The sequence below is a fragment of the Periplaneta americana genome, chromosome 16, assembly GCF_040183065.1.
Source record: "Periplaneta americana isolate PAMFEO1 chromosome 16, P.americana_PAMFEO1_priV1, whole genome shotgun sequence".
In the NCBI taxonomy this organism is placed as follows: domain Eukaryota; kingdom Metazoa; phylum Arthropoda; class Insecta; order Blattodea; family Blattidae; genus Periplaneta; species Periplaneta americana.
In genome coordinates, this window is record NC_091132.1 from 140003379 (window position 1) to 140028290 (window position 24912).

General features: G+C 34.7%; 1 protein-coding gene across 1 annotated transcript in view; it reads left to right on the forward strand.

The window, feature by feature from the left end:
• LOC138691409 (mucin-2) overlaps positions 1-24912 on the forward strand; it is a 434026-nt gene that overhangs the window by 329730 nt on the left and 79384 nt on the right. The window contains exons 4-5 of the mRNA XM_069813321.1: positions 17285-17362; positions 19247-19429. Of these exons, the coding sequence (XP_069669422.1) occupies positions 17285-17362; positions 19247-19429 (261 nt within the window). The remainder of the gene's footprint in view (positions 1-17284; positions 17363-19246; positions 19430-24912) is intronic.

Sequence of the window (24912 nt, forward strand, 5' to 3'; positions counted from 1 at the left end):
GGTCCACACCTGTGGAGTAACGGTCAGCGCGTCTGGCCGCGAAACCAGGTGGCCCGGGTTCGATTCTCGGTCGGGGCAAGTTACCTGGTTGAGGTTTTTTCCGGGGTTTTCCCTCAACCCAATATGAGCAAATGCTGGGTAACTTTCGGTGCTGGACCCCGGACTCATTTCACCGGCATTATTACCTTCATCTCATTCAGACGCTAAATAACCAAAGATGTTGATAAAGCATCGTAAAATAACCTACTAAAATAAAAAAAAAGAAGGTAGGCGAATGAAAATTTAAAGTGTGAATGAAAAGAAACATTTAAAAAGCATAATGTACAAATATTTGAAGATATCATGATAAGTAAATTAACAGTGTTTTCTCGAGTGACTTTATCCGTACTGCGTGTAATGTTGCAACGTTCAGTCAATCATCCAACGCCGATAAACCTACCAGCGCGCTTTAACGCTTCCCGTCCACTGCTGCTGCGCCGACCGCTACACATTGTGTCGTAAGTAATTAAATTTCCATGAAACTATTGGAGATCCCATTCTGATTTTTTCTGGGATTATTAAGAGTACTTCAGTGCACCTAGTAGGAATTTTTTTAGATTTCTAATAGGGCTATTTCACATTGATATATATGTTTTAAAAATTGAATTATAAACAAATATTTATAATAATTATATTAAAATTAATTAGTAAATATTTAATAAAAACAGTACTTTGAGCTTTTAAATGCATTTTTCAAAAAAATTTTAACATCAATATCGTCAGAAATATGACGCTTTAAGTGTTGCATTGTGCGACATTTTTAACGAATTTTAACATGTAATATTTTAAAAACATGTGGACTTAGGAGGAAATAAAAATACACTTGTTGGTTTATTAGACCCATAGAGTTGGTAAAAAAAATATAAACGCAATCAGAAATATGAACGTCAAAATTTGTATAATTTTGTGCGATTTGACGTGTAATGACTCATATGTGTGTTATTCTGTGTTTTTGGCAACCCAGGATGCCTGAGCAGACGATTTTTTGAAAATAAAAGATATATACATATTTATAATCTAATGCTTTATTTTTTAAAGCAGACATTTGATTTAATTATCTTGTAATTCAAAAATTGTATAGGCCTACAGCTCGTAGAATTGCATTGTACACTACTATGTACCGGAATGACAAAGGTGCCCGCTACTTATGAATGTCATTACTGGATTATAATCCTCACACGAATGGGAATTGAATGGAACAAAGGGTCGCCTATTTAAAGAGGTGAGACAAGTTTCTTCTTTGGGAAGTAGACTATACTAGACTGCGACACACTGGGCACCCCTGGTAATGTACGGCGATCACACTTGTAATCACTGTCTGTTCTCGGAAGACAAGTGTGAAGAGAAGAGGGCGTAAGTGTATTCAGACTAGTTATTATAAAAACTTATTAATAATTTCAAGGAGCAAGTGCCATCATTTCCCTAACGTTCATGAAATTTGCTTCCATGTAAACTTCATATTCAAGTATTGTCACTATCTACTAGATGCAAGAACGGATTAAGTAAAAATGCACAGCATAAAAATAACACATATTTTCTCATTATACATAGGTTTCATACATTTCGCAACGGTTTCAGTTCTTTGTCATGTGACTCATTTCCTTCAGCTACTTTCAAAATATGTGAACAGTTTAATTTATCACTTTATTTAGTACAAGAAAGAACTACAAAATAGCGTCACAGTCGCTTTTAAGTAAATAGTTATTCTAGGTTTTTCAAATAAAAATATATTAATTTCGGGAACGATTATTATATTTCATTTAGCCTAAAAATTCTTCCTTTAAGAATTGAATCATAGGCCATGATTGAAGCTCGTTTAATAGTTTAGGATAAATGCTTTGCACAGATCGACGGAAAGAAAGAAAGAAAATTTTCAGTCTTTTTTCACTAAACCACTAAATCGCAACACACAGGAAGAAGGGCGAATAGCAGCAAAAATCATGTCAAGAAACTAGTGTTGTGGAATTTAATCGATTAATCAATCAATTTCTGTTGTAAGATTAATCGATCAAAGGTATTTAATCGAATAATTGAGTTCACTAAAATTAATCGGCTGTAGTTAATATTATTATTATTTTGTTAATACAAGTTCATACTAAAAATGCAGACAATATTCCTCTCTTGGAAGTTGCTTACTTAAAAGGACAATAGTACGTTATTTTCTAACTGCAAAGTAGGTAGCGTAGGGAAAATCTTTGCACAAACACTTCAGAAAGAAATGGAGATACAGTAAAACCCCGATTATCCGTCACCGTATTAACCGATTGATGGATTATCCAACTGTCTTTCTCTCTCGCTCTTTTTGTTTTGCAGAAAAAATAAGAGTACTGTACATTATATTAGTACGAAATTTTTTTTCTACAGAGTGTTCTTTTTACAAACCTTTACAGTTACGTAGTATGATCTACTCTTCGAGTGGTCGTACTGTCTAACTTCTATGCAAAATGTCTTCCACAGGTGTCAAAAGAAAACGTGTTTGCTACGAAAAAAAGTGCAAGTAATTGAGTGATATGGGAAATGAGAATCTGTCTTATCACAATACGAGATAGGAATTACAACTGTGCGCGATTTAATGAAAAACAAAATATAAAGTGCATTAAATTTGTAAATCTACAACATTAGACCTCTACTATTCCTGTCTTTCTACAGACAGCTCTCATAAAGAGCTTCCTTGTCCATTAAAAACCCGTCGTTGAAAACTAGATTTCAATTAATGAACTTATGATCCACAACCTAGCGTGTTAAAAGAAAAGTCAACGGGGTAAATGACGAAACTGTATTATGCAATTAGTTTATGAACACCTTTTATAGTATGGATTATCCGATTTTTTCGATTAACCGTTCACTATATCCCCTTCATTATCACGGATAATAGAGGTTCTACTGTATGAGGACAGTGACCTGGTCTACCACTACTGAAAGTTGAAACACAATGCGAAACCCTTATTAAGTTTTATGGTTTTCCAAGAAAACTTACACATTATTGTCAGCTCATCTTCCTAGCATATGAAATACATACTTTTCTGAGATTTGTCCCCCTCATCCCTTATAAAATAGCCACGTCTACACTGTGTGTGTAAGTGAGAGCGTAACTATCTTCTTCTCTTTCTAATATCTGGTAATTCGATTACAATAGGGCCAGTCTTCTGTTTCGACCGCTGTACTTTTGCAGTTGCAGTTTCTGTATTTAGTCTGTATATCAAGGTTGTGTGTTTAGTTTGATAAAGGAAAAACATCAGTTTTCTATAGTCTGTGAAAAGTGTAAACTCCAGTATGTCATATGAGAATTTGAGAGGTAAACTCGGTGAAAAGTTTGGATTTATATTGAACGATCGTGGAGAAGTGCTTGACACAAAAAAAAAATTTCGTGTTTAGTTATGCAGGAAACATTGTTACTAAAGGTAGAGCGATACTTAATTCGGAGCATGTGAATGCACTCACGTGTTTAAAATCATGGATTTATTTATTTTTATTTTATTGGGTTATTCTACGACGCTTTTTCAACATCTGGGTTATTTAGCGTCTGAATGAAATGAAGGTGATAATGCCGGTGAAATGAGTCCGGGGTCCAGCACCGAAAGTTACCCAGCATTTGCTCGTATTGGGTTGAGGGAAAACCCCAGAAAAACCTCAAGCAAGTAACTTTCCCCGACCGGGATTCGAACCCGGGCCACCTGATTTCGCGGCCAGACGCGCTGTCTGTTACTCCACAGGTGTGGACTAAAATCATAGATGAGGCAGTATTAACTAGGTGAGTCTTCATACTTTTTGTTATTTATGTTTATCTCAAAAATTCCCGAAGAAATTGACACAATAAATTGTAAACATCATAATAATTAAAATAGTTATTTTGTAATATAACGATATAATATATACAGATATACAACATTTAATACTTATGCTTATCACTAAACACAAGTTAAATTGAACAATAATTGTGTATTACAATATATTAAAACATTTTATGCTCGACCATGCCGAAATGAAGTAATTATACACCTGGTAGTAGCCCTTTAATGCACCTCATTAAAGTACACCTATTCATTAAAGTTCAGATGTTCAGCCAATGACAAGTCACCTTTGTACCGTTATAAAACCGCAAGTATCGATTATTCTCGGATACGCAATCGAAAGACAATTAGCGAAAAGTCACGGAGGCTGGAAATCCAATACTGTCGCAGAAGGTTATGTTCTGTTACTATAATAATTAGCGTTAATTGTAAATAATATTCAAATAAATTCAATTTGTCATCTCGTTTTTCAATTCTAAATAAATTTCCAGGTTATATCAGACTAATGGTCATCTTATTCTCTATCAAGGTCAATGACATTCGGCCTCGGAAAAAATCAATACTTTCGCGTCTGCGCACATCTCACAATTCAGGCCAGTTCGCACATAACCATAACATGACCTAATTTTGAATAATTTCAAGTTAGAAATATGGTCGAGCATAAAAAGTCGTATGAAACTTGCCTATAATGGTAATTAAGACGCTCGTATGAAAATTATGAAACTCGCTTGCGCTCGTTTCATAAACAAACATACTTGCGTCTTAGTTATTACCATTATAGGCTCGTTGCATAATGTACTGTTTTCAAATCGATCAAAACTCGATTAATCTATCGATTAAATTCAGTTAATCGATTAAATATTTTGATCGATCAACAGCACTACAAAAAAACACTTTTCCATGGTAGCTGTAAACTTGTATTTCCATGGAAATCTCAAAATTTAATATTTTCGGTTTCATAAAAGTTTATTTTTATACTAAATACATATAATGAGAAAGTAAATATAACAATGTTGCAGATAGTTTCTTACAGACACAGACAAATATCACTCAGGAATCGAGACTATGTCACAGGCATACGTTTCGACTATTGTTGCTAAGCGTTGAAGCACGTCTATTCCTTTCTCCCCAATTACGCTATTAGGCTACACACACTCTATTCTGTAGTGCGTGAGAATGCTACGCCTACACAGAATTGCAAATTATAATATCAGTTTTAATCGAAAGGCCTGTACAAAAGGTCCTAAAGCAATTTTATCTACACACTACGTTATAACGATAAGTCAAAATCCAGAAGTTTATTTTTAAGAGTTACAAGCATAGTAAGTTCATTATAACAGAATCGAGGAAAAGCTAGAGAAGACGAGACAAAGTCGAGTGTGTGATCACCGTTTGTTATTTGTCGATAGGCGTCATTTATTAATATTCGTATTTGTCGATAGGTGTTATTCATTTGTTATTACTCAACGATTGTGAAAATGTTGTAATAAAATAAATTATGGAAAGTTTAGTTTTGTCTTCAAAGAAGTAGGTGGTGTATGAACTACGGAAAGTGTGTGAGAAATATAATTTTAAAATTTCCTTAACTAAAACCAAAACAATGGCTTTTCAAGGGAAATACAGCGTAAGGACAAAAATTGTTTTAAATGACACTCCTCTAGAACAAGTAACAAGCTTTAAATACCTAGGTACTCAGCTCACATATAAACATGAAAGTGACTACAAATATAAACTCCCCATATTTCAGCAACTTTGTGGTAGGCCTACAATAAACAGGAATTTGAAAAATAAAGCAAGAAAAGAAACGCAAATTAAATTTTATAAAGTAATGGCAGTACCATCTTTGCTATTTGGATCAGAAACCTGGACGATGACTGCAGCTGACAGCAAAAAAATTACAGGCCGCTGAAATGAAATTTCTAAGGTCAGTCAAGGGATGTACTATATCGGATAAAATTAGAAATGATAAAATAAGAGAAGAATTGATGATCTTTTCCCTAGAAGAAAAAATTAAGAATTATAGAGATCAGTGGGCAGAACATGTCAATAGAATGACACCAGAAAGAATCCCAAGAGGAATGATGAATTATAGACCTAGAGGGAGAAGACATCCGGGAAGACCTAGGAAGTGTTGGACGGATACACTATGAAGCCGGAACAGGCATATGCCTATCCCTTGAATTGAAGAAGAAGAAGAAGAAGAAGAAGAAGAAGAAGAAGAAGTAGAAGTAGGTAGGTGACACATTAATCATACATCAATATAAATAAATTATCCGTAGCTCTACAGCCCGTGAAGGGCCTAGACCGACCAGTCGCCTGCTGGCCTCACGCCCACATGATGAAGCAGAGGTGGACGATCATCCAACCAGAATGGAGGTATCGTGTGGTTAGCACGATGATCCCCCCAACCGTTATAGCTGGTATTCGCAACCGGATTTCGCTACCTAGCGTAGCTCCCCAAGTGCATCACGATGCTGGGTGGGCACCGGTCCCATACACTGGTCGAAACTTCATGAGAAAATTTCTTCCCGCATGAGGACTCGAACCAGCGCGCATTCCGTAACGCGAGTCCTAGGCAGGATGCCTTAAACCACGACGCCAAGGCGCGGGACCAATATAAATAAATAGCGTATAGAAAATGTTTGTAGATTACACATTAATTATACATCAGTGAAAATAAATTGCATATCGGTATAGATTAATGCTTGAATACGTATTTTACTCCATGGATGTTTTCGCGTTCAGCTACGACCCCACGAGTGGCGCTCAGAGCAACAAACGGAAGTCGTCAGAAATGTTTTTTACGCTTACTGAAATTAATAATTTATTGAAGCAAAGCCGATTTTAGTATAACTGGAATTTCGCACCGTGTCGCTTGAATATAGTTGTACCGACTGTTCCACTCCGTTCCAAGTTCGATGTCTGCCTCAGTCCATGACAACGAAGCAGCAGTTCTTCGGACTGCGCGCTATCGCCTATAATTTCAGAACTCATTTGAATGGTAAATTGCTCGTGCTCGGTAGTTTTCAGAAGAGCTTGACTACTTATTCGAGTTTTAGAATCTATATTAAGTTTTTTTTATTTATTAACTACAATCTTGTTATGATCTTGTTTGGTTAATTGTACGAGAAATATAACAGTTTATGTCCTTGCACACTCCTCTGGGCGTGTCTCCGGTAATCAGCCACATAATGTTACGTAGTGTCAATTTTTGTTCTTATTTTTGCTTCATACCTGAGTATTAACTGCAAAAGAAAAAACTCTGCGTGTTCGTCGAACATTTCAGTCCCTACAGATGGGCAGTTACGAGTTCAAAACCCGTCGTCCTGTGGAGCTTTATAATTGTTCATCGTACACAGGGATTACCAAAGTAATTTCTTCTTTAGAGTAAAGATAAAAAGGGGATATCTAACGGTAATAGGTGTCTATGCTCCAGAAGAAGGTAGACATGAAGATTTGCAAAAATTAGTTGACAAAATTAATAAAAATGATTATTATATTATAGCTGGGGATCTAAATGCAAGAATGGGCAGAATCCCAATATCAAATATAGTTGGTACAGAAGGAGAAGAAGTCATAAACAATAACGGTTATGAATTAAGAGAGTTTGCATCAATAACGAACTCCGAGTAACAAACTTTTTTTAGACATAAAAAATTCACAAATACACATGGTCAGCGAGAGGTTTCTCAACAATAATAGACTATGTTATGGTAAATAAGAAGATATGGCTCACGATACAGAATGTGAGAGTATTTAGAGGCCCAGACATATCATCTGATCATTTCATGGTCGTTGCCAAAATAGCAATATATGAGAAATGGAAGAAAATGTCTTCCAGAAAAGAAAACCAAACTGAATCGACATTATTTACGGTAAATCTTCTCAAAGATCATAGTATTCGCAAATTTTATGAAACGCGACTTGAAAATTACATAAATATAACCCCGAAAATTAATAATATAAATCTTGAATGGAATAATATCAAAGAAATAATAACAAAAGCAGCAGGAGAAGCTCTCGGAAGAAGTAAGAAAAGAAATAACAATAGAGGACTAAAATTTTGGAATTAAAAGAAATAATCGAAAATAAAAAGTAAGCCTACTTAAAAATAATAAGTTCACCAAATGAAGTAGAATTGAAAATTGATTATAAAAGAAATTCAGCTATAGCGAAAAGAAAAGTAAGACAAATTAAAAGAAACAGTTGGGATAGATATATAAGTGAAATTGAACATGATGCCCATGGAAGACAAGATAAGGCATATAAAATTATGAGACGCCTTAATAAAATAGAGATACGTTAAAACTTAACTTAATAACCGAAGACGAATGGCTACAATACTATAAATATCAGTGTAGAAGATAGATGTATAATAATACAAGAAAGGGATGATAATATAGATCCTATCACATTAGAAGGACTACAAGAAACAATCGCTTCAAGCAAAAGTAAGAAATCTCCAGGAAGCGACGGAATTAATATAGAATTAATTAAGTATGCACCTGATACAATGAAAAGAAGAATTTTGGATTTCATCAATGTATGCTGGCAGAGTTATTACATACCAGAAGAATGGCACGTAGGCCAAATATGTCCTTTGTATAAAAAAGGAGATAGAAATAAATGCGAAAATTATCGTGGCATCAGCCTTTTAAATACTTGTTATAAATTATATGCACGGATAATAGAAAAACGACTCTATCCAATAACTGATAGCATGATACTGGATGTACAACATGGTTTTAGAAAAGGCAAGTCTTGTACAGACTGTTTATTTATTATCACTCAACTTACAGAACAACGTCGCGAATTTAATTTGCCAACATATTTCGCTTTTATAGACTATGAGAAGGCTTTCGACAGAGTAGACCGAGAATTATTATGGGGCATATTATTTAATTATGGGACACCTTATCAAAACGATACAAAGTCTATACAAAAATAATGCCATACAGATTAAAATATAAGATAGTACAAAAAATGGCCGAAATAAACCAAGGAGTTCGACAAGGGTGCCCTTTCTCACCCACTCTTTTCAATATATATATATATATATATATATAGATGAAATAACAAGAATTTGGTTTGAGGAGATTAAACATTTTAATATTGACAATGTAAATTTTACAGCACTTTTATTTCCAGACGATCAAGTAATTGTCAGCCGTAACAAAAATGATCTGCAAATATATGATTATCTCCACAGATAAAACAAAAGTAATGGCATTCGTAGGATCTTACCCAAACAAAACAAAAATTGTACTGAACAATAAAATCATAGAACAAGTGAATACGTTCAAATATCTAGGCTGCAATGTCACTTATAATAAGAGCCGAGAAATAGATAATAGACTAAGTTAAATGCTTTTAATTATTTTTATGCTCGACCATGCCGAAATGTAGTAATTATACACCTGGTAGCAGTCCTTTAACGCATGTCATTAAAGTACACCTACTCATTAAAGTTCAGGTGTTTTCAGCCAATGACAACTCAGCTTACAGGTGTTTAGCCAATAACGAGTCAGCTTTGTACCGTTATAAAACCGCAAGTATCGCTTATTCTCGGATATGCAATCGAAAGAGAATTAACGAAAAGTCACGGAGGCTGGAAATCCAATACTGTCGCAGAAGGTTATGTTCTGTTACTATAATAATTAGCGTTAATTGTAAATAATATTCAAATAAATTCAATTTGTCATCTCGTTTTTCAATGTCGAATTCAATAATCAAGGTTATACCAAGTTTAACGGATTACACAAGGTCAATGACATTATTGTTCCTCGGAAAAAATAAATACTTTCGCGTCTGCGCACATCTCACAATTCACGACCTAGAACAAGATCACTTCCGATCTTGTCAGATACAAATAAAATGTATACATCTGAATACTGTAATTTCAAGTTAGAAATATGGTCGAGCATAAAAAGTCGTATGAAACTCGCCTATAATGGTAATTAAGAAGCTCGTATGAAAATTATGAAACTCGCTTGCGCTCGTTTCATAAACATCCATACTCGCTTCTTAAATACTATCATTATAGGCTCGTTACATAATGTACTATTGTGGAACAATTCGTCGAACTTTAGGTAGGAACGTTCGGAAAGAAACATTACTAAAGATTTACAAGGTGATGGCTTTACCAACTTTACTGTATGAATGCGAAAACTAGGTTTTAAGGAAGAAAGACGAGAGAAGAATTGAGGCTGTTGAAATGAAATTTTTTAGATTTGTGGCTATACACTACTTGATAAAAAAAGAGAAGTGACGACATTAGATCCGAATAAAAATGCATAATATTATAGATATAATAAGAAGACATGAAAACAATAGGAAGTATATACAGCGTATGTCAAAAACATCAATTACCAGAACAATAGACAATCACGACCCTCGTAGGAAAAGAAACCCAGGAAGACTCACAAAAAGATGGCGGGACCAGTTTTGATTGGAGTGGAACGGATCTTATGGTCCATACCGTAATGCAGATGATGATGATGATCATGATGGTGATGAGAAACGAATTTAAAAAGTGAAAAAATATATATGTTTATTTCAGTGCTTAGATTATTGTTTCTCTTAATACGACACATCTAATTTTCATAGTGTTAAATTATGAAAATGCAGAAGTAAGAATTGGTTTATGCTCGACCATGCCGAAATGTTGTAATTATACACCTGGTAGTAGTCCTTTAATGCATGTCATTAAAGTACACCTACTCATTAAAGTACAGGTCTTCAGCCAATCACAAGTCAGATTTGTACCGTTATATCGATTATTCTCGGATATGCAATCGACAGACAATTAGCGAAAAGTCACGGAGGCTGGAAATCCAATACTGTCGCAGAAGGTTATGTTCTGTTACTATAATAATTAGCGTTAATTGTAAATAATATTCAAATAAATTCAATTTGTCATCTCGTTTTTCAATTCTAAATCAATTTCCAGGTTATATCAGACTAATGTTCATTCTTATTCTGTGCCAAGGTCAATGACATTCGGCCTCGGAAAAAATCAATACTTTCGCGTCTGCGCACATCTCACAATTCATAAACAATCATACTTGCGTCTTAATTACTACCATTATAGGCTCGTTGCATAATGTACTATTATATTGCATATTCTACAGATTAAGTATTTATTCATTGAGGAATCCCAGAGTTTAAATTCCCGGTTCAGACATTGAATTAAAAGGCTGCAGACAGCCTTTCTACGAATGAATTTGATTCCTTTGACATTATAGTAACATTATCTCGCCGCTGTAAGAATGTTAGGGTTGCTAAGTGAGTTGATTATCGTAAGCTAAATGAATTATTGTGCAAAATGTGATTGAAAGACAAATATGTAATTAGAAAAAGTAGAATAAGAAATTTAAAATCTGCAAAAAAAATATACTGAAAAAACTGGGTACAAATACAGAAACGACAACATCTCGGATTATTTTCAAAAGAATAAGAATGCATCTCAAATACGATATTAGAAGATTGACGAGAAATAAGTTTTATCAAACGATGGATGTCCCCTCACTGAATTATATAGTGCGATCAGTTTTGCTTTCCGTCGGAGTGTTTTGTCTATAGGCGACCGCGCCGTTCGTTAGCCGGTTAGCCAGTTAGTCGTGTCTCGGTGATTAGGGGGAGAGTAAAACAATAAAACAAACCAATCAAACAATACATAAACAAATTTAAGAGGCTCATTACTTACCATATTATCAAATGGAATGTTGAAACTGCCCGATTTCATTCTCCACACATTTTTCGCATCTCTCTAGGAAATTATTCGTCACATATTCCAGAATCCACTCGCAAAATGTGCGCCTACGTACGGCGTCATCTGACTGAAAAGCGTGTTCCACAGTTATTTTATACGTCTTGAAGTGCAATAATTTAGTAGCCTTTTGCACAGACCCATATGAAAGTCCCACTTATTGTGCAAGACGACAAAGAGATTTTCTATGAGACTTTCGTAAACTATTACTAATGTCATGTAATCTTTCTTCAGTGAGAACCCTATGCTGCTTTTTTGGGTTTTTAGGCTGGACACTTCTAGTTTCACGAAATTTATATTTTACGATCTGGAGCGTCTACACAGGAATCTTCCTTGAAACCATCTTCGAACTTCCGAGCTGAGTTAACACATATGAATCGTAAAGAAAGACATGCTGTACCGTTGTAAACTCACAAGGCATAATACATTTTATGTATAACTTACTGTCGAATTAAGAAACGAACAACACAAAGGTACGCATATCATCAGCTAAGTACCAGATCTCATCATAACGATTTACTCATTATACCCTACCACAAGACACCTTTATACTCGTCATCTTATACAGTTTCAGTTGCTAGAAATCGGAACTCGCTTCCGAGTGATCTAAGGGGTTGTTGGACAATAACTTCATTTAGGTCAAAATTACATAACAGATTAATTACTGATTAATATTTGTTACTTATAATGAAACTAACATCTGTCCATTCTTATTATTATCACTAACTCTAAACAGAATACAAAACTTCTAATGGCAAAATTTCATTACATTAAATATTCTCATTATATAAATATATTTTATATTTATATTTTTCTCCCTATAACATAGTTCTAGTAAACTTATATTAAGTTAATTCTCATCATGTTACTAGCTATCTCAAATTAATTATAATAAAAATGATTGGATTACATTTGCTAATAAATTAAGTTACTACTTTATCTAAATTTAAATAAACATGTACTAGTCGTTAAACCTTAACTGAAGAATATTGCTGGAGAATCTTTTAAGTGTAGTGTAAGTATTCGTAATTTAAATATGTTTTGTATTGTATTGATTGAGGCTGGTTGAATGGAAGAGAAGGCCTTATGGCCTTAACTCTGCCAGCGAAAATAAAACATTCTATTCTATTCTATACCCGGGAACAGCTGTCCATAATAATGATACTGAAACAGATCAGGAAGAGAAAACGGAATAATTAGCTGGGTCACTGGCTGAGAAGAAACTGCCTACTGAAAGATGCACTGGAAGGAATGGTGAACAGGAGAAGAGTTCGGTCAGAAGAAGATATCAGATGATAGACGACATTAAGATAGTACCGTATATGGATTATATGCGGAGACTAAGAGGAAGGCAGAAAATAGGAAAGATTTGGAAAAGCTGGATTTGTAGTGAAAGACCTTCTTTGGGCAGAAAACAATGAATGAATGAATGAATGAATGAATAATTAACAATGTTGGGCCGATTCGTATTGTTGTCGCACTCAACAAAGGAGAATCGTTAATATGTGTTGTATTACGAGTATTTTTGTATTTATTTCATTGAGTTATTTTACGACGCTGTATCAACATTAGGTTATTTAGCGTCTGAATGAAATGAAGGTGATAATGTCGGTGAAATGAGTCCGGGGTCCAGCACCGAAAGTTACCCAGCATTTGCTCGTATTGGGTTGAGGGAAAACCCCGGAAAAAACCTCAACCAGGTAACTTGTCCCGACCAGGATTCAAACCCGAGCCACTTGGTTTCGCAGCCAGAAGCGCTGACCGTTACTCCACAGGTGTGGACTATTACGAGTAATAACATATAAAATACTGTACGTTGGCCACATGAGAGGGATAATGAATGTTGTTCCTAACAGGGGCAAATTATTGCCTTTTCATCAGATTCTCCAAGGGGGTCCATTTGCACACTGTCCAAAAGTGTCTTATTTGGTACCCATCTTGATGTTTGTGTATTCATGAAATGTATAGAAAAAATCTTTTCATCCATGTTGAATCTTTCGTACACTACTTTTAACACTTGACAGTTTCTGCATTGAACAGACAGGCAGATCATTCCAAACTCGATACAAAGAACACATTAAAGCAATAACCAGAGGACACAATACATCTACATATGCCGAACGCATAACTAATGTTAACCACAAATAAAATAACATAAATACAGACATGGAAATCCTACACATAAACCCAAAAACCAAAAACTCAACACACTAGAACAATATGAAATATACAGACACACTAAAACACACCCCAATCAAATTCTCAACACACAGATCAATTTCAGAACACACACACTACTCGACACAACTCTTCATCACACGAACGCACCCACACAACAGGCAGCGAAGTTGAGATAGCGCCGAGATCTAGTAAGCTCTGAGGATAGTGTCAAGTAGCACCGAAACAGCTGTAAGCCGCACATGCTTACATAATTAACACAAGTACGATCGCCATTTAATCAATTATTTAAATATTTTCAGTATACCCGGACATGATCTTATTTCAACTAATAACTATCCAGTAAGTCAAATTTCAACAATAATATTAAAATAATTAATTTCATATTTTAAGTTGTTCTCGGGACTGAATAGAACATGAAAGTGTTAATTTTTAATAAAAAGAAAGGGGGGTTACTAAATGCTGTACATATCATGTGTCTTGTAATATTTGTGAACGGCTGCACGACATTGATCAATGGAGAGATGAGAGGAAACACACTGACAACACCTTCAGAGTGAACGTAAATCCAAATCGAAAAATAAAATAGAGTGTACCGTCAGGAAAGACAGCGGTTGAAAGAAAAAAAAATCACACTCTGAACCACATGTCACTTCATCCAGTAAAGCATTTCTTATGGTAAAAGGTAAATTTAACTGCATTACATGCCAAATCAGCCCAGAGGGTGTTGAGAGGTTAAGGCTTCCACGTTTATATGCAATCTGCATTAATGACAGTAGGGATGTCAGTCCTACGTACCCGCCGCCTTTAACCTCAAGGAAATTACCCTGATACTCATTTCTGTTAGAGACTAAGTAAACCCCAGGGCCATAGGTGGCCGGAAGAATTGGATCAATGAAGAAAATTCATAACTTCATCGGGAACTGAACCCGCGACCTTCCGGCTTTGCAACTTTACGCCTTTAACCGGGACGCTGTCGTGCATCCATTCCTATTTATACCATCGGTCATAAATGAGGCCTACTAGTGTGTTCAAACTGAAATTCAAACTTAAAATTGCATATTTTTCTAAGCTATCGTCCAATCCTGTCCTCCAGTCAGATTACAATATCAAATTCTTGCGTCGTATGTCGCGATTAATTCAATTGTCGTCATTATTTTCATTCTGGAAACTTGGGTTCAGATTCTGATGAGTAGGCCTATAGACGCACTTCAAATAAAAAATGTATCCACCCTATATTCTAATAAAAAATTGCCATCACATGTTTGTCCTGGAAATGAGACAAGCTCGGCATACGAATTATTTAGTTAGTCTGTTGTAAAAATATTCTGAATGGGGAGTAGTCAGTTGAAAAGAAATGTAATTTTTATCTTTTATCTTGTTTTTATAATAATTTCTCTCAGATATAAGTTAAATACTATTAGGCACAAGTTGATATATATATATATATATATATATATATATATATATATATATATATATATATATATATAATCGGTTAGGTATTTAACGACGCTATATAAAGGTCGGCGGAAGTGATTGGCCTCTAACAGAAAGAGTTCGATAATTGCCAAAGGAATTCGCCAGTTGTAGGCCTATGTATGTATGCATGCATGTATGTATGTATGTATGTATGTATGTATGTATGTATGTATGTATGTATGTATGTATGTATGTATGTATGTATGTATGTATGTATGTATGCATGCATGTATGCATGCATGCATCCAATGCCTACTCACTTCACTTTACATGATTCGGGATCCGCATAGTGCGGATAGATGAATGGACTGTGACCCATTTTCTAGTTGCACACCACTACGGTGGGTCACGCTGTACATTATGTGTATCTTTGGAGAGTTACGTCGTGCACTAGGGTGAGAGTATGTGTAAGTGTAGTGTACATGATGATGATGATGATGATGATGATGAATATGAAGATGAGGAAGAAAGAAGGAAAAACCCGGTGCCGGCACGTATCCTACTCATCTCGAATAGCACCAAGATTTCCGCCGGACTTCACGTCCCCGTCCGACGGGTACATATTATGCCTTCTCTTCATACGCACTGCGGAGAAATCCCAGACGAATTGATGCACAATCTAGTGATTAAAAGTTGTGCACCGCCATCTCTTTACATGAAAATTTCTTACCCGTCGGGGATCGAACCCGGGCCGGTTAGTCCGGAGGCATACACGCTACCACAGAGCTCAGTCAGAATTATCGAAACGACGTTTAAGCGCAGTCTTGCACGCTGTTTAAAAAAATACAAAGTTTGCACACTTGAAACAATTCAAATTAAAAAAGAAAGTTAACTAAGTTTCAAACATTTTATGCAGTAATATAAAAATACAACATCACTATTCTTTTTTAATAAATTTATAGTTATTGTGCTGTTTGAGAAGTTACTTATGTTTATAACCTTCACTTTGTCTTTTAAGAAATGCTTTTACTGTAGAGTAAGATTGCACGCTCGAAACAATTCAAATTTAAACAAGAAAATTAACTAAGCTTCAAACATGTTATTCAATATCAAATATATCACTATTCATTTTTAACAAATTTATAGTTAGACTATTATACGTTTGTAGATGGTACTTATGTTTATAACCTTCACTTTGTCCTTTAAGAAATTCCATCACTGTAGGCTAATTACTTACATCTATAAATTCTTTCACAGCTAAAGTTCAATTTAACACAGAAAAATTCGACCACAGGGTTGAAGGTTAAACACTTTAAAATCTTCTTTGTGGAAAAAATGTTCATATAACGACAAAAAGTGACTAATTTTTCACTCGTAAGATTTTCAGACCCGCCTAACGGCTCGTTTAAAATCTCTCTCACGCGTGCAAAAATTAGTCACTTTATGTCCTTGTTGTATAAATTACTAATCGGTGCATTTTCGGAAAGTTCCGCGGAGTTACGTAACTTGCTCCTTAATCTTTTTTGCTTTGCAAAAATATATTTTATCAGCATTTACCGAAAAAAGTTTCAGTTATATGTATGATAAATGTAGACTAAACGATGAATCAATAGAGAATGTTCAGACATGGAAAGACAGTTTGTGTGTTATTATTCACAGCCCTCTTGTATCTATTCTTTTTCCGACAGAATACGAAAAATTATTATTAAATTATGGTTTATTTAACGACGCTCTCAACTGCAGACGTTATATCAGCGTCGCCGGTGTGCCGGAATTTTGTCCCGCAGGCGTTCTTTTACATCCCAGTAAATCTACTGACATGAGCATGTAGCATTTTAACACACTTAAATGCCGTCGACCTGGGCCGGGATCCAACCCGCAACCTCGAGCATATAAGGCGAGCACTATATCGACTACGCTACCGAGGCCGACAACAGAATATCAATATATTGAAATTATTGTATAATGAGGGTATATTTTCATGTGTTTACAGCAGTGCTTCTTTGCTACTGTTAAAATATTGAAAAAAATGTACTGAATATTGTTTTCTTATATCCACTGCCTAACTTTCAACCTTCTGTTCCAGATAGCGGTACGTCCAAAAAGAAGTTTGATGTAAGGTCTGACGTCATCCCAGGAGCAAGCGATGCACAACCAGACAGAGGTAACAAAACAATATGCTACTTATTTTCACATGAATAAAGAGTAAAAATGAATTCTATTGTAATATTTTGAAGGTATCTCGTGTGGTAATAAATTAATTATTTTTAAACAAATGGTAAAAACTCACAGGGTCAACCTAAGGATAGATGTTCCTATAAGAAGCCGAAACAGGCTATGGCCAAAATCGTGAAGGAAGAACAATTATGGAGAAAAAATTGGAACCTCAATATATAGAAAAGGATAATGAGTACGATATTCACGTGTGTCATTTTTACACGAAGTACTATTCACTAACCTGTGTCATCAAACCATATCTAAACCTCATCACTGAGAGTGGTAGCCTACTACTTGCCATTCATCTATCTTCTCATCAAACCGTACCTAAACTGTATTATTGACAGTGGGACTACTTGTTACTAATCTACCTCCTTATCAAACCTTACCTAACCGTAATACTGGCAGTGGGACTAATTGTTACTAATCTACATCCTAATCAAACCTTACCTAACCTTAACACTGACAGTGGGACTACTTGTTAATAATCTACATCCTTATCAAACCTTACCTAACCTTCATAATCCATTTTGAATCTTTCGTACACTACTTTTAACACTCGAATATAAATACTTGATTAAATGGCGAACTTACTCGTGTTAATTATGTAAGCATGTGCGGCTTACAGCTGTTTCGGTACTATTTGACACCATCCTCAGAGTCTTCTGTATCTCGGCGTCATCTCAACATCGCTGCCTATTGTGTGGGTGCGTTCGTGTGATGAAGAGTTGAGTCGAATAGTGTGTGTGTTCTGAAATTGAATTGTGTGTTGAGAATTTGATTGGGGTGTGTTTTGGTGTGTCTGTATATTTCATATTGTTCTAGTGTGTTGAGTTTTTGGTTTTTGGGTTTATGTGTAGGATTTCCATGTCTGTATTTATGTTATTTTATTTGTGGTTAACATTAGTTATGTGTTCGGCATATGTAGATGTATTGTGTCCTGTGGTTATTGCTTTAATGGGTTTTTTTGTATCGAGTTTGGAATGAACTGCCTGTCTGTCCAATGCAGAAACTGTCGCAACTATTGCATGTGAGTTTGTATACGCCTGTGTGGTTGTATTTGTTTGTGTTCTTTAACATACGAAAACAAGAACACACATAAGATCGCATCCTCATTCAGAAAACAGAAATACAACATAGCATACAGAACAGAAATCACACTACAAAGACATCTCAACACACAAACAACACAAACAAATATATATATATATATATATATATATATATATATATATATATATATATTATAATATTTAACAAAAATAAACTACACAAGTGAATATCATTCTCAATATGAAAAAAGTGAATTGTTACGATATATGTAGATATTTATGTCATCTTCATGATACTTTTTTTTTCTTTTTTCTCTCCACCAACTGATCACATATGAAGGGTTCATAGCCACAGTGGGCCAAGCGCCATTTATTAAAAATAGAGAAAGCAAGGGTTAAAGTTAAGTGAATACCATAGTTTAATGAAGATTGACATATCATTTAGTTTTAATGTATATACTTTAGACTACTTGCTATATGTTTTCATTGAATTATGGTCATAACTTCATTTTAACCTTTGTTTTCTACGGTTTTAGTAGATGGCACGTGGCCCACTATGGTTCTGAACCCTTAATATAAATGTCCTGTGTTGCTATACAAGACATTTGGATGTAGGTCTATGAAGACAAAGAAACATTTGCAGGAGTTGTGTTTTTTTTTCTCCTACCACACACAGATTTAAAATCAAGCCATTCTCGCTCACTTTCAACACCTCAAATACATTTAATTAACAATTTAAAATCTTAAGAATGACACTAATGTCATATCCTATCATGCAGCCTGCGTAGCAAATGGAACCTTGTACGCCGAGGGTTCGGCCATGCACAGTTCTGGGCTGTGTGACTACTGCTACTGCATCAGGGGACGTCAACAGTGCGTGCAGCCACAGTGCCTCCTGCCACTAGAGGGTTGCACACCTGGTTACAGAGCTCTGTCGTGCTGCCCGACGCATTATAACTGCAGTAAGTTCATTAACGGCTCATGAAAATAACTTTCTACTTTCTCATTATACGAAGTACAGGGAAAGTATTATGATGCTACAAAATAATTATTAGACCTCGGGTTTTTAGGCTCGAATAAGATAGGTTGCAATAATTTTATATATTTATTTATTATACTGCAATTTTACAGAGAACCCTATTTTACCTGAGATAGGTATGTTAGGGTTATAAATACATAACAGTAATAATAATAATAATAATAATAATAATAATAATAATAATAATAATAATTATTATTATTATTATTATTATTATTATTATTATATGACATTGATTAATAAAGTCTCCTATTGAATTAGCCTTACGTGTCAATTATGAAATTAATACAATTTTACAAATCTATATATTCAGCAAATCTCTACAAAGTTTTATAATTCGTACACATGAATGAATGAAATGCAATGAGTTGAAATTAAATACTAAAATACAATCTTACCTGATGAGATATAACTGCAATGCTGGTTGTGTGTTTTAAAAATACCAACCCGCGTGAAAGTTGCTTCATCAGTGAACAACACACAACTTGCGAACTGGGGTATCACTGCGCTTTCATGCAAAAACCAAATGCACGTCGACTAGTTCTCTGACGCCCTAACACTCCATTTTTTTATTGTTGACTCTCTGATGACTGAGCTTTCAATAAATATACCTAAAAACAACAATGACGAATCAATGCGCATAGCAAACAATCACAATGTGGCAAACAACCACAACACTAAACCAAGTGCAGTGTCGTACCGGTGCGAGATAGGACACACATTGATTATTCTTCTGAAACATAAGTTTTGAATCGCCATGATAAAATGACATTACTATTAATATTCATTCACAGTGTTCCGTGGGTCGTTTGAGATGTTCTCAACTATATGGCCCCTTGCTAACGGTAATAAAGTGTTGATGGACTTAATTAAAGAATATTTAGTAATCTTGCAGCAGAAGTTCAAGAATTACTTCGGAGAGTGTGTTCAAGATTTTTACTGGGTTCGTGATTCATTCATTGTGGATTCAAAACATCTTCCGAATAATATACTCGTACAAGAGAAACTAGCAGACTTAAAAGCAGACAGAATATTGAAATTAAAACTTTTCGAAGTGTCTTTGGAAACAGATTGGTTGTCAATAAGGAGTGTATACCCGGCTATCTCCGAGATTGCAGTTAATATGTTATTGCCATTTTCACATATGTGTGTGAACTGGGCTTCTTGACGTTAACTGAAAATTAAAACATCAAAGACATCAGAGACTCAGATCCATCGATGAAGAAATGAGGCTTGCACTATCAACGATTCCGCCACAGATCAGCGACTTGTGTGCAGCTAAGCAGGCCCAAGTACCACATTGAAGGTGTGAGTAAAGTTATCTACAGTGAATTAAAGTTCATAAATTCTCAATAAATGCAAGAGTCTATTTCTGTTTTGTAATAACAACAACAACAACAACAACAATAATAATAATAATAATAATAATAATAATAATAATAATAACAACGTTAATCATAAATTTAATTATATTTCGTAATTATATTAAGAGAATCCATCATATGTTTTTGAGAGGATTAATATTTTGTTGTGCAGTATTGAGTCTAGGCTAGTCTTGCGATGGTGACTAATGATTGCGAGCAAGAGCTATTTTATGCCCGCTGCGCGCGCGCGGAGCTCTTTTACCTGTAAACAATGCTAAAGGATGTACAGATCTTAGAACACAGCGCATCATGACGGAACGGAAGCGCTTAAGCTTTCAAGGAAGAGTGGAAGATACAGTATTTATGCTTGGAACATGGTGATGAAGTCCAGTGTTTGTTGTGTAAAAAAAATATCATTTGCAAAAAAAGCAACATAAAACGGCATTATGAGACGCAACATGAAAAAAATATAGGCATTATTCAGGAGAAGAGAGAAATAAATTCATTTCGGAATTGACATCGAAGTTAAATTAATTTACATTTGGGTCAGTAGATAGTATCTAGATTCCTTTTATTTCTTTTATTAAATGTATTGTTGATGTTTTATTTGTTGCTTGTTTCTGGATATTTACTTTTATTAGACTACGTGTTTCTTTAATTTAGAAATAATATTTTATCTTTGATTGCACTTTAACTTATACTATTACTAAACTCAAAATGCTAACTTACTTTTATTCCAATAACTATTTTCAGGATTTTTAGCAAATATGAACTAAAATTTTGAAAACTTTGATGCAAGGAGCTTTTTTTAGCAACGTCAATATAAAATATACTTAAAAATATAATTTCAAAACTATTAGACCTAATTGCACCAAATTTGGTACAGATGATATTATTACAGATCTGTTTATATAGTTTAAATTTCACAAATTTTGGCCGAAATTGTGGAAGTTTTAAAAATCATACATATCCCCTTAAATGATTGACTCCAAAAATTACGATGGCTCACAATATCTTAATTTAATCAATTTGTTTTTCGTGTTACGTGCCTCTCACAAATCACTCTAAGAAAACTCATTACATAATCACGACTGGAGAGTAAGGACTACATTTTCACAATCACACAATCAATATACTCTATTTCAATCAATATTGTCATTACTATTTTTTCAACAAATACTCAAAAGTACTTAGAGATCACACATGTCGAGCAGGTAGACCCTATTAGTTTCTCCTAACCAATGAAGTGAATTATTTACATAATAAATAATTGCTTTTAACAATAAAATGGTTTAAATACAATTAACGTTTCCTATTTCTCTTTTTGTTCCTAAAAAAACCCTTCCCTTTGCGATTTGTTTATATATGTACAGCTGTCAAAAGAAAAAGTGGCCGCTCTCCTGTATCAAAGTTCCCTTCGGGTATCTTCGCTACAATTCAGAGACAGGCGATGTTACATGTTGTTGGACCACGTTGCCTGATTACAGTTATAATTGAAGTATATTGTGTGTTATTCGATAGCATAATGGTAGCATTCAGGCGTCTTATTCATGAGGTCCTGCGTTCGACTACAACCTCGTGCTTTTCATGTCCTTTTTTGTTCTGTTTTTGAGAGAGACAAACTAGACATAATGGCTCCTATTTCTTTTATGATTATTTTAGTAATTAACATCAGGTTCATTAATATATTATGCCATGACTTTATCATTATCATTATGATATTGTGGCTGCAAATGGAAAGAAAAAAGATTTTATTCTCAATAAAATATCTTTCGTGGCATAAACATAACAAATTTACTGGCGTCGGCCTTAAAATATTCAAACAATTAAGCGTTCAAAAAACAAAACAAAAAGCCACAATTCAATATTTAGTCTATCTTCCTCTTATCTCGATCATCTTGCAGTCGAGTGGGCATGGAATTGACTAGTCTTTGCAAATAGCGACTGTTCTTAGACACGATATTCCAGGCATTCTGAACATACACACATAAATGTTCTGTCCATGGGCAGGTCTTTAACTGCAAACCCAGCAATCTCCAATCTTTCCTATTTTCTGCCTTCCTCTTAGTCTCCGCATATGATCCACATATCCTAATGTCGTCCATTATTCTTTTCAACCAGAGACCCAACCAATTCCTTTTTCTCTTTCTAATCAGTTTCAGCATCATTCTTTCTTCACTCACTTTTTCAAACACAATTTTATTTCTTATTCTGCCTGTCCACTTTACACGCACCGTTCTTCTCCACATCCACATTTCAAATGCTTCAATTCGTTTCTCTTCATTTCGTCGTCATGTCCATGTTCCTTCCCCATACAATGCCACACTCCACACAAAGCACTTCACTAGTCTCTTCCTTAGTTCTTTTTCCAGAGGTCCGCAGAAGATCCTTCTTCTTCTATTAAAAGCTTCCTTTGTTCATGTTTGCAGTTTTCTTAGGAAGGATAGGCCTAAATGCGGTAACATCCCGTTGCTTTCCGCACACCACAATCTCTTTCGCATTTTATTAAATCCCAAGGGGCCCAAGCGTGGAGATGAGGAGAGTGGATTTGACTAATTGGGCCCTCCGGACTTCACCGAAAGTCACGGCAAAGGTTAAATATTAATTCTATCAGGATGTTTGACCCGGTCAGAGACCGGGAAATCTCAATTAGCCTTTGCCCCCCGAATCCTGGACTAGCTTCTACGAATCATCAGAAGATCTTAGAGTGTGATTGGGCCAATTTTTCCAAAAATGTTTCCACACTTTTGCTCTCGTAGCTCAGCGGACGAACGTCGGAATTTAGATGTCAACGTCTCAGGTTCAATTCCTCGTTACTCCTTTTCATTTTATTGTGGTTCAATTGTATGTAATAATACAAAAAGAAAAACTAATACCAGTATTATGCAACTGGATTTTTCCAAACCTAATATTAAATTTATGTTATTTATATCGCTAAAGAACGATTACAATATAAATAACTTGAATATTATTTATACAGTCTCACTAAAGAACGATAACAGAATATAAATGATAAATATCGGTTTGTTTAATTAATATATTGCGAAAGAACAATAACAATATAAATAACTTGAATATTGTTTTATAATGCTAATGAAGGAAAACAGAATATAAATGATAACTTGAATATTATTTAAATCGCTAAAGAACGATAACAATATAAAAAACGTGAATATTATTCATATCGGAATTTCACAGATTTATTACAGATGTATTTAAGGAATTGTAGAAGAATAGTAATTAGTAACAGTGTCCTATTTATTCTTCTTGGAGCCAAATTTGTAACTTTTAAAAGTGTGGTTACTATGTTGAAGTGTATGTGTTGTAACGGATGCTTGATTTGTTATGTATGTGAGTCAGTTATGTGATGCTTGATGTCGTCGCAATGTCGTAATTATGGTTTGATTGTGTTTGTGTGACTATTGTGTATTAATTTATGATGTATGGTACGGAAAGCTGCATATTTGTGTTATAGAAGTGTTACGTATGTGTGTTGTTAATGTTTTTGTATGTTACAATTTGATACCTGATATTTGTTTTGCAATCGCAATGCCTAATTTACGGATTGTTTATGTTTTGTTTACATCGCGTAAGCTAATTTAATTTTCTTTTCCATTTCTCTTTATGCTTATCTTTTTTGTGTATAAAACTATAGCTCTAACATACATATGTAAAATACGGCTAACCCCCATTGGAAATACAATAATAATTATTATTCATATCGTTATAATACGATAACAGAATACAAATGATGACCTGGATTTTGTTCATATCTCTAAAGAACGATAACAAAATATAAATAACGTGATATCCATAAAGAACGATAACTGGATGTAAATGATAATTTGAATATCATTTACATCGCTAAAGAAAGATTAAAAAATAAAATGAAAACTTGAAGAAGGCCCGAACCCACGACCTTTGAATCATTAAACAAGCACTCTACCACTGGTCCACGAGGCGTAGATATGGAACACTTTCATAGTTCCGGAACTGCTTGTACAAGCACATGCATCGTGTAACATCGCCGCGACCCGAAGTG